Source organism: Siphateles boraxobius, unplaced genomic scaffold (genome assembly GCF_051911475.1).
Source record: "Siphateles boraxobius isolate OS27281-9 unplaced genomic scaffold, OSU_SipBor_1 23, whole genome shotgun sequence".
Lineage (NCBI taxonomy): Eukaryota > Metazoa > Chordata > Actinopteri > Cypriniformes > Leuciscidae > Siphateles > Siphateles boraxobius.
In genome coordinates, this window is record NW_027508844.1 from 58,301 (window position 1) to 76,232 (window position 17,932).

Sequence of the window (17,932 nt, forward strand, 5' to 3'; positions counted from 1 at the left end):
ATTAAAGTTTGGATGCGTGTCTCTAGTTCTGAAATCTCCTCCGTCGGCCTGACTATCTCCCTGCATTTATCACATGTAAACCCTGTGCTGAAAGAGAAGGCCATGCTATACATGTTACATAATTTGCAAGTCACAATAAGAGGAGAAGAAGACATGACTTACCGTGTTTGTTGACTGATCACTACTTACCACAGCTTTGATGGATTTGTGAAAGGCGCAAGCTAAATAAAGAAATAAATAAACAAATAAAGATCGCACTGATGGCACGCCAACAGGCTAGCGAATTACTAGCGCGTTGTACTAGTAACGATTTAGATTAAAGCTAGCGATGTCAAGTTAATATGTGATGTTGAGTAAGATATTTTAGCAGTATAAACAAAAGGGAATGGTAGTAAATAATGATTCAAAACGGGAAGATATACGAAGCTACAGACGCCAACCAACTCAGCATAGCAGCGAGGTAGCGAGTGTCAGAGAGAGTGAGGGAGTGTGTGTGTGTGTGTGAGAGAGAGATATTGAGTGAGTGTGTGTGTGAGATTGAGTGAGTGAGTGTGTGTGTGTGATTGAGTGTGTGTGTGTGTGTGTGTGAGAGAGTGTGTGTGTGATTGAGTGTGTGTGTGTGTGTGTGTGTGAGAGAGTGTGTGTGTGATTGAGTGTGTGTGTGAGTGTGTGTGATTGAGTGTGTGTGTGATTGAGTGTGTGTGTGTGTGTGTGTGTGTGATTGAGTGTGTGTGTGTGTGTGTGTGTGTGTGTGTGTGTGTGTGTGTGTGTGTGTGTGTGTGAGATTGAGTGAGTGTGTGTGTGTCTATAATTCAATGTTAGGCTGCATAGTTTAGATCAGCCGGAACCGGGGACACTCCCCATAAATCCTGATCTACTCGTTACATCATAAGGATGGCGTCTACACTAATACTAGTCTCTCTGTTTATCCGAGGTTTGCCGCAGTCTGCCGGATCCAGATCTGATGAAGGACCTTCGCCTGGACACTACGACAACGCAGTCCTGAAGTGTCAACCAGTTCCTTCCCTGTTACTGAAGTCAGCCGGATCCCGGCCGTATCCAGATCAGATGGTGGACCTGCACCTGGACCCATCCATGACGCATCCTTCATCAGCCCTGTGAAGGCCTCATCGACACGACAGTCATCGGCACTGATCCTCAACAATCTCGTCTACATACCGGCGTGATGACTCCGACTTCCAACCAGATGCACTGCATAATATAATGTTCTGATCCCGGCCTTATTCAGATCAGATGCTGGACCTGCACCTGGACACGAATTACAACAATAACTTTATAATATTTGAATGATATAGTACGCCTCACTCATTTCTGGTTATGTTTACTTTCAATGTACTGTGGTCGTCTAAACTAGCGACCGCGACGCTGAAGTGTGTGAGAACAGAGGAATAACATTAGTGCGAATCACCAACATTTGCTTATTGGGATTAAATATTTTAACCATTCTGTGTCATTTTTCAATATCAATCTTTTCACTATTTACATGTTTATGCCCAAAATGCTATAACATTCCAAGTAGTTGACTGTCATTCTCCTCTACGCTGTGTGTGTTATTGATTAAATAGCCTAGCCTATTTAACATGGTTACAGGCACCTCGGTCTGCCCATTTTAAAAGACTGGATTAAACACCAGCGCACACAAGCAATTATTTTAATACTCAATTTCATTTAAAAATGTAAACCCAACAGGTATGACATGTCAGAAAGAGAAAAAAACTTCATGAGAAGACGAACATATAGGACAGCCACAGCTTAGTGGATAAATATATTTTAGCTATTTATTATTCAGGATGCACAGCAGGCTCAAGATAATTAACACAGAGATCAGAGTATTCACAGAGAACACAGAGTATTCACTGTTTTAATCAATTGGCAGCCATTAAACAGTGATAATAATCTGAATGTGTGGAGGTGTGCTGAAAGCTGTAACCGGAAACTCCCGATATGCACTAACTAGAACGCGGAAGAAGTTGTGCAAGTAGTCCATTGACGTGCTACATGTGAACGATATTATTTGTACTGTCCTGTAAAAATAATGTAGTTCATTTCAATTATTCAGCCTTTATGAGCAAGAAACTAATGCGCAAATGGCAATCTCATCGTTTTGATTTCAGCAAATTAGTTTCAGCAAATGCAGTGATTAATATTCACGAACCCGGCAGTTCATCAATCCTTAGTGCGGTTTATATTCTTATTAGTAGCAGAATTCGTAGTAGTATTATTATCATCTTATCAGTGTTATTGTTTGTTTTATTTTTAAAGAAACACTGACCGACAATGTCTTAAGCAACACCAGTCCTAATTTCAGTTAAAATGACAAATCTGCATTCTTACGTCCTCATTCATACTGTTACCAAAAGTGAGAGAGCTTGCGCAGCACTGAGACAACGGTACTTTTAAATCCATAAGTAATTAACACGCTAGTTTTCATACTGAAAGAATATTTAACATAATTTGGTACTTTAGATATTTTTAACACAAGAACATTACACATTCTTCATGCTACATTTCTCAACACTGAGAATGAATAAATAAATGCTTGTTTCTCCAGACTCGCAGTTGTCAGTCATCCACAAGTCAGAGCACTTTCATAAAGCCATAGCGATTTCAAGTTTATTTAGATTATATTGTTCCGAGTGACTATGAATGACAAAGCGTATAGAAGGGGGATCGAGCGGGATTCTGTGTCGCTGTCTCTTTTCTATCATAAGCCTTACGCATTTGTCAATCATCCTGGCTTGCTATTTGGGGAATGAGCCAGCGCTGTGATCGGCCAAACTCTTCTTCTTCTTCTGCTGTTGCTTGATTTGAGGACAGCTCGTGCAACAGGCTTTTGCGTAGTTTAGAGTGACAAATCGTACCAGCGTACTTTGAGGTCAAAATGCGAACAGGTTGGCAGGTCTGAGTCTGTCTCAAATAATATCTTTTTGATTTAAAGGCCAGAATTGATTAAACAAACAAAAAATAATCTTTTTGTTACTTATTTGGCTTCTCTCTTCTTCATTCTATGTCCAAATCTGCAAACAAGGGATGATCTACCAAGTTCTCTGCAGTCAAGTAGTATTTTGCATCAGGCACATGTTCTGTGGAAGAGTAAGTGAAGAGGGCGGATTAATCACATTTTGCCTTTCTGTAGTAGGCGTGTACACGTAAGGTGAATGTTACCATGACATACAAAGCATGTGTTGCTGTTACTATGACATGAACATTTAATCACTGCTAACAATCATTATCAGTCACCTGTGTTTTACACTTTGCTCATTTGTCATCAAGGTTTGACACTTATCATTTTACTGTCACTTTATGTTTCAGAACTTTATATGTTTTCCAAGCAATGTTAGTTCCACTTTGTTCTTGTTATCGATCTTACCTAATAATGGGTCTTTGTTGTGTTTTTCCATGAAGAATAGAGCGATGTATTCACAGCGCAAATCCTCATCCGTTTCTTCAATTCCTGCAAGCAATAGATTTCCAGTGTTTAGTAAAACATCACCAGTCATCAGTGATCTGTGTTCAAAAAGCCAACTCACTACTGAATTCTTTTTCGGCAAGGTGTGCATATTTTATATGCAGGGTTTTTGGGTTGATCAGTATCAATCTCTTGAGTAATGGGTAAGAAAGATCATTATCCGTCCAGTGACGGATTGCAACATGGATTTGGCTCATGATGCGGTTCGCTGTCTCGTCAGTCAGGCTCCCTCCGTTTCCTCTGATGAACTCCCTCAAGGTCACATAGGCAGGAAGATGTTCCATTACCAGGGCGGTTTGGTCTTCCAAGATGAAACGCTCATATAGACGTACGGAATGGTCGCAAGTTGGACGCTTTTGCATTTTCAGCAATGAAGTGCCCTCTTCGACAAACTTAGGCTAAAGAAAAGAGATTGATAAAACATTGGCTAAATTCAAATCTCCTAATTAAAGAGTGAGGGAAATGAAAGATGAAAGCATTAGCCATGTTTCCATCACCCTGTTTTTACGCACATTTTAAAGTCTCGCATCAGAAACGTGATGGAAACGGCAAATGAGAAAAAAATCCCTTACGTCGCTAAAAAGTTCACACACTCACTTGAGGTGGTTTTTGACTTGTGCGAAAAAGGAATAATGCGAATATTGGGAGATGGAAACGCATTTGCCAAATTAATTTGATTTATATTGAACTATTCAAAATAAAACCATTGTAAGCACATCACAGTATCATTCGAATCAATGTCTCAGTGTGACTGGTACAAATGTCTCATTTCCAAATAAATAAAACAAAAGGTAATATGGTTTTTAAGAGTTTAGAGATAACTGGCACACAAAGGAAGATGATCCAACCCCCAAAAGGTGTCAACTCTGAATGCAAATTACCATTGTTTCCATGTGAAAGAGGTTCTGGCTATTTAATGGGCCGCAGCGAGGGATTCTGGGCCTTTCTGTACTTCAGATCAGGCCGTGAGGCTGAGAGTGTCCGAGACTCTCAGACTCATGTATTTTTTAAAATGTTGGGCAGGGCTGGACTGGTAATCTGTCATACCGGGCAAATGCCCGGTGGGCCGACGTGCTTTTTGGGCCGATACATCTCATAATTTTTTTATTTTTTTTTTACGGCCCATAAAACTCGTACATCGGCAGCCCATTCGTTTTGTTTTGTTTAATTGACGGCGCTGGGTTAGTGCCGATGTAATGCATTGGTCAAAAAAAAAAAATCATATTTTTTTCCAATGACAGACCGGCCCATGAAACACGTAGATCCGCGGCCCATTGGTTGTTTTCTTGATTGACACTGGGCTGGCCCAATCACATCTTGAAACACCTCCCCCTTTGTGCTTTGAGTGAGCGTGCAGTGTCAAGTGTACTGTGTATCTATAGTCTGAGAGATGGAGAAGAAACGCAAGGAATGTGCAGAGAAATAGCGTGAAAAATAGATATAGGCCCTTCAAGCAGACGCTGTAAAATGTGTCAAAGTATTGTTGACGATTACAGCAATTTACTAGAAGTTTAATGAGTCGCGTTTGTATCCATGTTTTCCGCCAAAATAAAAGCTTGATGCAGTTTCCGTCAAAATAAAAGATCATGTGCTTATCTCTTTCAAGTTTATAAATTAGTACAAAACTAATAATGAAAGTTTTCTTTATTTTTCAGTGCATTTGTTTTACAATATATGGCTATTAGGCTACCGTCTTGAGATTAATTATAACTATTATTATGTAGTAGTGTAATAGTTTTATACTAAAAGAGGTTTTTTTTCTGTGTTTAATTTGCACACTAAAAATGGGTTGGAGCTTTTAATTTTTAACTCTCAAAGTGCACCAGATTGATGAATTTAACATTAAAATGCACACAATTTTCTTAGGGGGGCATGCCCCCAAACCCCCCTAGAGTGACAGAGGTCCACCCACCACAGTTTTACCAAAGATCCTGTGGGAAACACTGGTATTGCTATGCCAGTGCAGCTTATAGCTTGTTTTTTGATGCATCACTGCGGAGTATAGTTCAATTGTATTAATAAATTACAATTTCTTACTTATTTCACCTGTTAACTCTCACTCGTTCCTACTCACTCATTACATGCCATTAGTGGTTTTAATGAATAGGAGTTGAACATATTCAAGGGCGTGCAAAGATGGGTGGTGTTTATGATCATATGTAGTGGGCCAGTCTGGGCAAAAATGCCAGGGCAGATTTTCTGTCCCAGTCCAGCCCTGATGTTGGGTTTGCATCTCTTCTCTTTATTCCAGAGCATTTGATGTTTGGTATCGATTATCTTTGGATTGATTATGTAATTGGCATGATACATTTACCTGACATAATAAATTGTTACATTTGATTATTCTAACTGACTTTGATACTATTTTCATTAGAGTTAAAAGGAATAGTCAAACATTTGCTCACATAATGATGCTCATTCGAAAAAGATTTGCTTCACGTTTGGATGGAAACCCAGCTAATGAAAAAAAACTCTATAACCGATGCTTCTAGGCTTTGGTTGTGTAATTCAGTTATATATCATACTATCTATATTACCGAATTTAACAAACCAATTCTTACTAGAGAATTTCATGAAGAATAAAGTCTTAGAATTAGTCTTAGATTTTTCTAAACTGTCTCTGTTAATAATGTATTGTACCAAGTGTCCATTTCATTATAATATTCAGATTTATCATAAATAATTGAACATGCACATGTATTTTAAGTTCTGTTAAAGAGGGGTGGAGGTGGGGTCACATTTGAGCATTTAAAAATTGACTTGAAAGAAATGCAATAGTCACTTTCTGAAGTAACTAGTTACTTTTATAATGTGTAACTGAGTAACTAATTTAGTTACTTTTTGGAAGAAGTAACTAGTAACTGTAACTAATTACTTTTTAAAAGTAACTTGCCCAACACTGGTTATATATCATACTATCTATCTTATCGAATTTAACAAACCAATTCTTACTGGAGAATTTCATGAAGAATAAAGTCTTGTCAACTTACCGATGTTTCCCAAAGTCTGCACCTCTCAACAAATTTGATGGCAACCTAAAAAATAAAGACAATTTTTTGCACATGATCATCTACAGTCTACATTTTTTTAAACACTTTTTGAACAAAACTGTCAAAACTGATGTTTATGGCAAGACTCAAAGTTCACAGAAGGAAACAAGAGACAAAACTTTTGTTTTTGGAGAAAGAGCAACATACTTTCTGGCCGTCCGATCTTCTAATTCCTTCATGGACACGATCATCATATCCCACGTTCTTTCCCACTTTATAAAGACACCGAAAGTATTTATGTTGCAGTGTCGGTTGACGAGGAAATCTTAAGGTCACTGAAAAACACACAGCAACAACGTGTTAACATACAGCATGAGACTGAACACACCAGTGCAGATCAGGAGCCAGTATGAGTGGAGATTACAAACAAAACCAGAACAACAGATTGAAATGGACATGAATCCAGTGGTACGTGATACCTCTACTGTAAGTAAAAGTAGCATATATGTTCTCATGAATGTAAGCGTAGCAGCAGCGGCTTGTTGCTATATTGGATTGTCTCTAGAACTAGGTGTGCAGGAATCTCAGTTTACTCTAGACTACAGCACTGCATGATGACTGGAGACTCACGGTCTGTGGGCTCGGCTGGCCTCGGCTCCTGTCCGGGAGTTTGTGGCCGCTCCTGCGAAGGCTCAGGCACACAAGGACACACTTTCCCTATAAAGGACTGGAAGCCGCGCTTTACAGCAGCCAAACGAGGACGGCCTTCCCTCCCTTCAGTGTGTTTTTCGGAAAGCAAAGAATATTGATTAGAAACTTTTATTAGCACAGATTACAGCTGAATGATTAATGTAAAACTGTCCAGATGTTCATGTGAATAATTAGCAGGTTTAGCACTGAGGGTCATGTTAGAAAGATAACTTAGTCCAGTATCCAGGCGCTGTTTGACAGGCTTTTAGTGCCTGTGAGCGTCGGGTGTATGTGAATGAGATGTTTAGCCGGCAAGGCTTTCAATCACATGCAAATAATGAACTTTAGTGAATGGCAGTGTCCCGTGAGTGTAACTCTACCTCTGCCTTAACATGTGACGTGAATGTAACAGAACTGCCACTGATAGAATGAGCGCAGTAACGCGATACTACGACATTTCTTCAGAAGCAGATCGTGGAGACTCGTCCACGAGCAAATACTGTGATATCGCACACCCCCATGTGTCCCGCTGTTATTTCTGCATACAGTTGGTACTCAACCAGAAAATAGTTTTGCCGCCGCCGTTTCCCCGCGGTGGCAAATTGGGATGTGTATTTGCTGCCCTTTACCACTAATTGGTGCTGTAATCACAGACTTTGAAAAGTGTAAGTTTATTCTCTCTATGGCGTAATCTGCCGCGGCTCATTGAGGGCTGAGGACGCAGATAAATTCAAGTTAAACACTTGAGTATACTATAATAGCCTACTTGTCTTTTACTTCGTGTTATTTTAATTTGTTAGTAGATTTAATAACTGACATAACAGTGAAATAACTTAAAATAAATAATTGTAAAATTAAAACATTGTCAGGACTTGCTAACTGATGTTAGTCGGCAGAATTTGTGTTTTAGGATTAATTAAGAATTAAATAAGGCTTACAGTAGGTTGTTATTATTAGCATACTTTTCTTTAATAAATAATTAAAACATTTCAACATAAACATTAAAGATTATTAGAATCAAGCGTTTTGTTTAATTAATAATGGCACATTACAACATCAGTGTGCTAGATTCCAGCAGCGCCTCTGTTGTGCTGCACAGACGACTAAACCCGAAGGTCTGTTGAAGATTATCAGCCCATCGCACCAGAAAATCAAGACCAGGCTGAATTATTGTTTTGTGAATCATTCACGAAATTGAGACGATTGCCAGTGCTTTCCGGCCATAACAAAAGATTTGTGACATTTTAAATTTGTATTGACAAAGAAATTGCAGCTTTGTTATGTAAGCTACAATTAAAACGGTACAAAATGAAAACAGTAGCCTACAAAGCAACATAAATTAAGAACGGGCGTTTTTCTGTGCCTCTCTCTCTCTCGCAGACGCGCTCCTGGATCTCTTTTAGCTTATTTTGTCACTCTCACTCTCTCGATATTAAATGTTTCAGGCTAGTAACACAGGCTTCAGCTGATAATACTCGCACTCGCTTAGTTGGCATAAACGCGTTTAGTCAACAGTTCATGTTTAGATAAGGCCAGAATGCTGACAATCATACACACTGCTCACACACTCTAAAACCCTACAAAACCAGTTGAAACAACTGGATTAAACCCTTCCATTTTTTTCAATGAAAAACCTATTTGGACACATCGAGAGATTTATCTGAAAGGAATCTTTCCTTTGCCTGTTCTGCTGAATCAGAGTGGTAATAGTTAATGGTTTAGTTTTGCTGCGGTGACTTTGCCGCGGGGAGCTACCGCAGCGCTAATAGGCATTCTGGTTGACTACCTACTGTACATGTGAGTTTTGATTTGTATTAATGTCCTCAGTTACCTGTCGGGTCGTTCTGCGCAGGCACATCTGTTGGGCTTCTGCTCGATGGTTGAGCACTGCTGCTATCCATTCCCTCAAACTGCATGTTGCCTAAGGAAAAATTAAAACCAGCATCAGAAACATCAGGCCGAAGCGGACACGAATCAGAGTGGTAATAACTCGAGACTCACCGTCTGACTCGAGTGCATCAGTGCCTGGTGTTTTTTTAAACCAGTCATGATCTAAAATGTTCTGTAAGGTGATCTCTGACTCTCTGTCACGAAGTTTCCGAAGTAGATCCTGGCATTCTGTAAACGTTTTCAGAAGAGAGCTGATTAGTCCTGTTTGATTTTGAGATATGTCGTTTGTGTAAGTACGGTAATGTTAATATCAAATACACTGCATTTGTTGCTGTTACTATGGCATTCTCTGGATGCCCATGAACATTTATTCATTGCTAAACTTCACTGTCAGTCCGCTGTGTTTTACACTTTGCTTATTTGTCATCAAGGTAACTTTACTGTCACTTGTGTAAGAGCTTGACATGTTTTCAAGCAATGCTATTTCCATTTCGTTCTTGTTTTTGGTCTCACCTTTGGACAAGCGTGTATTTTTCCAACCAAACCAGAGTTTCAAAGAGTTTGCTTCGACCATCCCCTTCAGCACTCTGTATAAGCCTTCATTGGTTGCAAATAAAGCGTGAAATCTCCTCACTAATGCTGATTTCGATTTAGCTGTTTCTGTAAGCAATACGTTTTCAGTGTTAAAAAAAAACTTTAAAACGCCCTTATTTCCATATCCTGTGCATAATAAATCAGTGATTTGTGCTGGAAAAGCAAACTCACGTGTTTCGAAGATGGTCAGTGCTCTGTAAAAGCCGGTTAACTTGATCTGCATGGTGTCAGGGTCGATGAGTACTTTACTCAGGCTCATGTCTTTATAATAAACACCCCGTTCACTGCAGAGCCGAAACGCAGCGATGAGTTTCTGCATGATGTCTTTCGCTACCGCTTCAGTCAGACGACCTTCGTTTTCTTTGATGAAATCACACAAGGTCATGCTGGTACCTGGATGCTCCATAACTAAGATGTTGTGATCTTCCATGTCAAACCAGTCGTATAACTTCACGACATGGTTGCTGTGTCTCATTATCCGCATTATAGCTGCCTCTCGACACAAAGGTTCGGAATGGCCAATCTAAAAGAAGAGATTGACGAAAGGTTCGTTGACTTCTAACCTCAAACCTCCTCACTAAAGAGTGAGTGACATTCAAGAAGAAAACAACCAACTGTACATGTACAATACAACTGATGCTTCAAGGCTTTGATTGTCTATTTCAGTTTTATCCTATGCTGTCTACATGCAGACTTATCAATTACCGAATAATAATTTAATAAATAATTCTTAATAGTAATTTTCATGAAGAATAAAATCGTGTCAACTTACGTGGAAATCAAACCGGCGCTTCTTAACAAATTTGATGATCACCTAAGAAATAAAGAAAATATTTGCAAGCGTAAGTGAACTGATACATTTTAGTTGTTTAGATGACAATCTACAATCTTTTTTAAAACATGTTTTGATCAAAACTGTAAACACTGATGTTTATGTCAGGACTCAAAAGACAGAAGGAAACAAGAGGCAGAAAGTTTGGTGTATCGAGGAAGAGCAACATACTTGTTTGTCATCTGATTTGCGAATTCCTTCATGGACGATGCCATGGGATCTTGATGCCAGTTTCTTTCCCAGTTCATAAAAAGAGTCAAAGGATCCTGAAAAACACACAACAGCATGAGACTGAACTGCATGTGACTAAACACACCTGTGCAGAACAGGCGAGGAACCAACCGGTGTGAAGATCACTAATAAAATCAGTAAACAGGCTGAAATTGACACATGTGAATAATTAGCATTAAGGTTTTGCATTTAAGTTCATGTTCCTTATACTCGAGATGGCAACTTCTTGAATCTGCAATCCTATTACAGTATTTTTCTCAAATAAAGTAATTGTTTAAAAATATGTGAATATGTGAATAAAAAGGAAGTAAACACTGTAACAGGACACTCAGTAATCTGGTAATTTCGTGCGCACTGATAATCATATTTCTTCAAATAAAGGTAATGCTAATTTTACATACAGCACACAGTGAAAACTATATGAATATGACACAGTGGGCAACTGGATATAGCACAGCATATTTTACAATGAAGGATTCAAAGTTTTTCGATCATGTCTCCCGTGAAGCTGATCTTCAGTTCGCACTCACTCGCTTCACACGGCCCGACCGTCACTCGCAGGAACACGTTTATATCGGCTACAAATGCACACTTCACAAGATATCACAGCTGGATTCCAAATTGCATATATCACTGACTTGTGAAATTAAATGTTTATTTGATATTCAGAGATTTGTTTAAATGATGTAGATGTGGATTTGCTGAATGTTGACGGCAGTTGAGAAAGTATTTTAGCCTGATTGTTTGCCTTTTCTGTTACAAATAATACGAAAGCAAACTCTTTACTTTTTCACACACCATTTACTTTCTTTGTTTACCAGTTCTGTTTAAAAGTATAAGATATGACTGACAGAGATCGTTAACTAATGAAGACGGAGAATGTGAGTGTGTGATCAGGCGCTGCCGTTTTCTTCTCACGCGCTTGTGTTCTCAGTGCCGCCCGTCAAAATAAAAGTCCCATTTCTAACTCATCGGCCAATCAGAAAAACGAATCGGCCGATGTTTTAAAAATGCCAAATATCGCCGTTGGCGATATATATATCGGTCGTCCACTACATGTGAGTTTTGATTTGTATTAATGTCCTCAAGACAGTTACCTGTTGGGTTAATCTTCACAGGTCTATCTGTTGGGCTTCTGCTGGGGTTTCTCTCAGATAACACAGCAGCGCTGGTCGATGGTTGAGCGTAGTCCACCATTGGCTTGGTCTCGAGCGCATCTGTGGCTGGAGTCGGCTCCTGTCCGGGAGTTTGAGGACGCTCCTGCAATAACACAGCAGCGCTGGTCGATGGTTGAGCGTAGTCCACCATTGGCTCGGTCTCGAGCGCATCTGTGGCTGGAGTCGGCTCCTGTCCGGGAGTTTGAGGACGCTCCTGCAATAACACAGCAGCGCTGGTCGATGGTTGAGCGTAGTCCACCATTGGCTCGGTCTCGAGCGCATCTGTGGCTGGAGTCGGCTCCTGTCCGGGAGTTTGAGGACGCTCCTGCAATAACACAGCAGCGCTGGTCGATGGTTGAGCGTAGTCCACCATTGGCTCGGTCTCGAGCGCATCTGTGGCTGGAGTCGGCTCCTGTCCGGGAGTTTGAGGACGCTCCTGCAATAACACAGCAGCGCTGGTCGATGGTTGAGGAGCACTGCTGCTATCCATTCCCTCAGGCAAATACTCGTATGCGTCCACGAATACGTCGCTGCTGCTGATATCCATTCCCTCGGGTAACGTTGCATGCATGATGTTTACTTTCTGCATGTTGCCTAAGGAAAAGTTCAAACTAACATCAGAAACATCAGGCTGAAACGGACATGAATCAGAGTGGTAATAACTAGAGACTCACAAACTATAAGTGTAAGCTATTGTGATTGTCAAAACATTTGGTAGCCTAACTTAACATCATTTTTTCAAGTTTAGTGACAGCATGGTGCAATAACTCGCTGGAAATAGTGTTTTAAGTGTGCTCAGCACATGTTGAAAGAGTCCCTCTTTTTGACGAGACATTGGTTGGGAAGTAATGCCATAGCATGGTGTTGGTGAGAATGAGATGTTTGTGTGTGTTCTGTTCAGGTTTTTCCCAGCGGCTGCACTCGAGAGGCAGTGGGCGCACGTATGCCGTTTACTTTAGTGGATGCAGTGGTTTGGTGTCAGGGTGTCACATATATTTAACAAAATTAAAGTTTTGGCTCACCTGGGACTGGTAGATGAAAAAATCCACCAGCCAAGCATATTTTTTACCTTTTTGTGTCACATATACATTCATTCCTACATTTAATTGAGATAAGGTATTATGTTGAATGAATAAGAGTACATAGAAGTCAAAACAGAGCAACAAATAGTAAGACATGGAAGATGTGAGTTTAAATATAATGACGTAGCTCTTTTGCCCGCCCACGGGCGATCAGAGTGGAACAGGTTAACCCTTCGGAGTCTTGGGCTATTTTGGCCGTTTTTGAGTACTTTTATTTTTTTTAAATTTTGCAACATAAAAAAATGTTTACCATACCAATGTTTGGTATAATTTTTTTCAGCACAACATCACCTATATGATCAGACAATTAGTTTTTCACTTTGATGTACTCTATCAACATACTGGACCCAAAATCACACAAAAAACACAAAATCCGAATAGAAAAAGTATAGCTTTTCTACTACAAAAAACACAAACATGCTCAATGAAGCATTTTAAAAGGTTTAAAATGTAAACACAAGTTGTAAATGTCAACATATACAGGTACAATTCAGATATAATCAAGCTATATACAAAAAAAATATGATTTACAAAAAAAAGCGTGTGTAGCCATAGGCTTTTTTTCTTTTTTTTTAGCTCAGCCACTTTTTAAAAAATGTTGTGCACACAATTATTCAGAGAGCTATATTTAAGGCCTTGTATTCCCAGAGTATGAGGGTTCGCAAATAGTGCAAATACAACATAAAAAATTTAAAATTGAGATAAAATTAAACTATATGCAGCAAAAAGCAGGTGTGGCAATAGGCGTTTTTTCTTTTCTTTTTTGCTTAGAAACTCTACAAAACAATTCATGTACAATTACACAGATATCTACATTACAGGGATTTCATTCCTTGAGTAAGAGGGGTTCCTCAATAGTGCAAATATACCATACAATAGGTAAAATGAACACAAAATCAAATTATACATACAACTATTTACAGCAAATATCAGGTGTTTTTTATTTTTATTTTTTATCTGTGCCTCTCCTCAAAACAGTTTAGCTAAATCTACTCCTAAACTACCTAAACTACTCCTAAACTACCTAAACTATCTACACTACTCCTAAACTACTCTCAAAATCTACTCAAACTCTTCCAAAAACTAGCAATAATCTCTCTCTATATATATATAACGTATATATGTCTATCTTTATCAACTCCGTAAATCCTCTGCCTTTCAATTTTGCGTCTTAGCTCAGTTGGCATGATGTACCTGTGAGCTCTTTAAGTGGGCTAGGTTACAATAAGCTGTAACCGTAATTAAACTAAACTAAACCTGTTCTGTCTCCATGCAGCGTATATTCTCTGGCTCTGTACGCATTATTGCCCGACTCCGGTTCCAACAGATAATGACATTTCATGAACACAAAGGTCCATGTTTAATAAAAATGTTCATGAAATTAGAAAATATTTAAGAGATTGATGTTTAATTTAGTTTTATACATGTTCTCATACTCATTTATTTTGTTATAATGTCAGTAATAATATTTTAGAAGTATAAAATGTGTATAAAGTAACTGGATGACCCCTGACCTTTCCTTGCGAAGGAGTAAATAATCTTTAAAGACAACTGGCACATGTCTGTCTCTTATTCAGTGATTTAAAAATGTTTGCCACTACAAAATCAAACCGGTTTCTAGGTTTCAATTGTACATTTATGCTAACCGTTTAAATAACGATCTAGTCTTGCGTGTGCGCATCAGTTGCGTTTGTGTAGAACTGAATGTACAACAAGTTTGTCCTTTTTCAACCGTATATAACAGCAAGTATGCAAAACGACATATTCTTCACTTAAATCAACACGTTTTCCACTATGGAATGACAAAGCTGTCGAAATAATAAATAAATACACATCAAGTATCTGTATCATGTCACATTGCAGCCTAAAGGTGGTGCCAGAAAGTGGGAAAACGGGTGAAAGAAATCTATCGGTTTTAAACTCGGTATAAATGGAGAGTTTCTCCATGTAAAGTATTTAAGGAGTTTTACCTCGAGACTGACACTTCTTAAAGAGAAACCGTAATAAGAGTCCAGCGAAGATCAGACCCAGAGGAACCAGAACCAGAGGGATGATCAGAGAAGAGCCTGAAAACACAGGAGAAATCATCAGAGAATATGATCACGTTGAGCTCATTATATTACAGTTATATCCCTTTGTTGGTTCCAGACTCAAACCAACACTTTCTCCATCTCTGAGACTAGTATTTCTTTTTTTGTTAAACCTTTCAAGGTCATATAATGTGCAACGATTTCCATTCACAGTAATATGGTTGTATCGCTAATATCGCTGGTATGAGAGATTCGGCATGTTGGGACACAGTGCATCCAGTGATGCGGTTTTCTGTAAGTCCTGCCGGCAGTTTCTGAGCAAAGTGAAGCAAAATTTACCCAGCTTGTTTAATACCGAAGTATATCCCTCACACACACAGTTCATCTATATAATATCACACACAGTGCAGTTTTTCTCCAGATACAAGCATGATAACAAAATGTGATTTTGATTTTATACACGTTTAATAAACAAGAAGTTAATATTAAGTTTAGTACATTTAAGACACCATATTGCCTGTTTTAGCTCTATTTCGCCAACTAAAACAGTGGAAAACGAAGCCACAGCACTGTATTAGCGTCTCTAAGAAACACTCCTCACTGAATGAATCAGCTTTTTCAACGAATCAGTTGAATCTCAATGACTCACTCATTAACCGCCTCCTACTGGCGGGTTTAATCTTACATTTAAAGTACCTTTTCATGTTTTAAATAATTTCAAATATCAATATTAAACGTTTTATGTTTAAAACATCAAAATATTATTTATGCATAACTGCAGGTTCTTCATTTGTCATTAAACAGTCTGTGTAAATGCATTTAAATGCCACTTCAGCTGCAGATTCTGTTTCCTCTCCATTGCAAAGATTTTGTTGATACAATTTTATTGCTAAAAGCCCTATTGTGTCTTATTATTATAATTTAATAAATGTATGAAATTCATACAAAAGGTGATGCATGCTTAAAATAAATGTATAAAGGTAAAACTGCCCATAAAAGGTAAAAATCAACTGAAACTTATTGGTAAAAATGATTTCTGTCACTGCTGTGAACTGACCAACACAGAGTATGAAGAATATCACACACTTCAGGAGTCAGCAGTCCTAAACATGCAAGCTACAGCACAATAAAAAAATATGTCCTCTGTGCTTTAGGCAATGCTGTCTTACATGCGCTTCATGAGGCACACACAAAAGCACACACAAGCACACACAGCACAGCACACACGCACACGTGCGCAAGGTCTCTCCCTCTCTGCCGTGTTAAAAAGAAGGACAATCCTGGGAAAAACCGGGACGGGTGGCAACAATAATGCTGTGCCACATACAAGTCCTGCCATTTATGTCGATGTGTGTGTCAGTTCTGATGTGTATAACTCAGTACCTGTTGTGTGGTCCTCCCAAGCCTCAGTTGTGTTCAGGCTTCTCCCAGCGAACACAGCAGCGCAACTCTGCGGCCGAGAGTCCTCGAACAAGCTCTCCAGATCCAGCGGGAACTTTACAGACATGATGTCGGATTGACACGGTCTCTGACTGTTGTTTATAGCGGTGAACTGCGTTTGCAAACCTCGTCCGTTAGTGACTGAACTACTGTTATGATCAGAAGATTCCGTCAAAGTAACTCAATATTGTATAATATATATTGAATGACACCGTATTCTGTCAGATTCAGAAACTCGACGAGCTGTGTAGACGTGCCTGTTGTTTAAAGCGGTAAACTGCGTTTGTAACACTTTGTCCGTTAGTGAATCTCGACTCTGATCATCGCTGTTGAACTCAGTCTGTGACGTCACATGGAACTTTTTTTTCTTGGTGTTTAACAAAACCTTTAAAAAAATCAACAGCATCAGTAGGAGAGTAAAAACGTTCAAAGAAAAATTCATTTTTTGAAATGGGTAAAAAAACAAACATTGTCACTCAGTGAGTTTTTTGTTTTTTAAAATATTGTAAAAACAACAATAATATTACATTCTAGTGCTGTCAAACGATTAATCGCATCCAAAATAAAAGTTTTTGTTTACATAATATATGAGTGTGTACTGCGTATATTTATGTATACATAAATACAAACACATGCATGTATACATTTAAGAAGAATATGCTGTTTATACATTAAATATAATATAAAATGTAATAATAAAAATATGTAAATGTATACACATGCAATTTTTAAATATATATTAATACTGTATCTGTATTTATATGTACATAAAGTACGTAAACAAAAACATATTTTGGATGTGATTAATGGCGACAGTAAAGGATAGCAGATGCAGGCAGATGGATGTTGTCAGATGTTGCTGACCCAGAGCGCAACCAGGACAATAGCCCACGGCGGATTGAATGGAGGGAGGAGCCATGAAGGTGGTTTAAGGGGCCTCATCCTGGTGACGATCGACGAACAGGCAGCCGCTGGAAGAGACTCCTTCACAAACGTAGAGCCGAGGAAGCGATGAAGTGCCGATGACCCTGGCGACCCACCGACGGAGCCGCAGCGACGACCCCCGAGAAGGAAGCGAGGATCCTGAGGGCTGAGGACGAGCCGATGTGACTGAGGGCGGAGGTGACAACTGGGGGGAGGCGGAGCTAGCCGGAGCCGAAGAGATGGAGGGTCGGAGGGCAGTGGACCACCCGCAAGTCCGCAGCAGAGGCGTGGCGAGGTCTGACCCAGGCGAGGTTGAGCGGCCGAAGGTCAACGCTACAGTCGAGGGATGAAGGAGTGCAGGAGCCAGGGCGACGGGTCGAGGTGAGTCTGAGCACTCCAAGGCTGGAGGCGGAGCCACGGGCTCAGACCACTCAGGAGGGATTGGCTCCTTGCAGGTCCAAGCTGGAACCATGCCACTGAGTTACCAATGGAAGACGATGACGACTGGGTGGTAGCAGTGGCTGATGACTGAGGATAGGCACAGAGAGATGAACAGAATCCAATTAAAAACAAAGTGCTACC

General features: G+C 39.5%; 2 protein-coding genes across 4 annotated transcripts in view; one reads left to right on the top strand and one right to left on the bottom strand.

Moving 5' to 3' along the window:
• The window catches only part of LOC143747602 (transmembrane 4 L6 family member 1-like), a 484,334-nt gene that overhangs the window by 24,089 nt on the left and 442,313 nt on the right, over positions 1-17,932 (top strand). The gene's annotated exons all lie outside the window — the stretch shown is intronic.
• LOC143747600 (uncharacterized) lies at positions 1,239-17,878 on the bottom strand. 3 transcript variants are annotated; one of them, XM_077240418.1, is made up of 16 exons: positions 16,370-16,763; positions 14,927-15,022; positions 11,815-12,468; positions 10,658-10,752; positions 10,427-10,468; positions 9,826-10,177; positions 9,574-9,720; positions 9,172-9,288; positions 9,002-9,091; positions 7,111-7,254; positions 6,688-6,815; positions 6,481-6,525; positions 3,552-3,888; positions 3,392-3,475; positions 3,002-3,104; positions 1,239-1,269 (listed from the first exon to the last, which is right to left on the bottom strand). In XM_077240418.1, exons 1-15 carry the CDS (start codon positions 16,491-16,493, stop codon positions 3,022-3,024), a joined length of 2,538 nt encoding a protein of 845 aa, XP_077096533.1. In that variant the 5' UTR covers positions 16,494-16,763; the 3' UTR covers positions 1,239-1,269; positions 3,002-3,021. The 3 variants fall into 3 exon arrangements, with proteins under 3 accessions (XP_077096533.1, XP_077096532.1, XP_077096534.1); XM_077240417.1 differs by lacking the exon at positions 1,239-1,269 and having other exon boundaries at positions 1,778-3,104; positions 16,370-16,773; XM_077240419.1 differs by lacking the exons at positions 1,239-1,269; positions 3,552-3,888 and having other exon boundaries at positions 1,778-3,104; positions 16,370-17,878.

Bases quoted from the DNA above. Each gene is read 5' to 3' on its own strand.
- LOC143747600 (XM_077240418.1), bottom strand. From the start codon at position 16,493: ATGTCTGTAAAGTTCCCGCTGGATCTGGAGAGCTTGTTCGAGGACTCT. The intron at 10,753-11,814 runs GTAACTGTCTTG...TGTGTTTTTCAG, and splicing joins TGTGAAGATTAACCCAACAG to GATCCTTTGACTCTTTTTAT. The intron at 7,255-9,001 runs GTAACTGAGGAC...AACACACTGAAG, and splicing joins TGCGCAGAACGACCCGACAG to GGAGGGAAGGCCGTCCTCGT.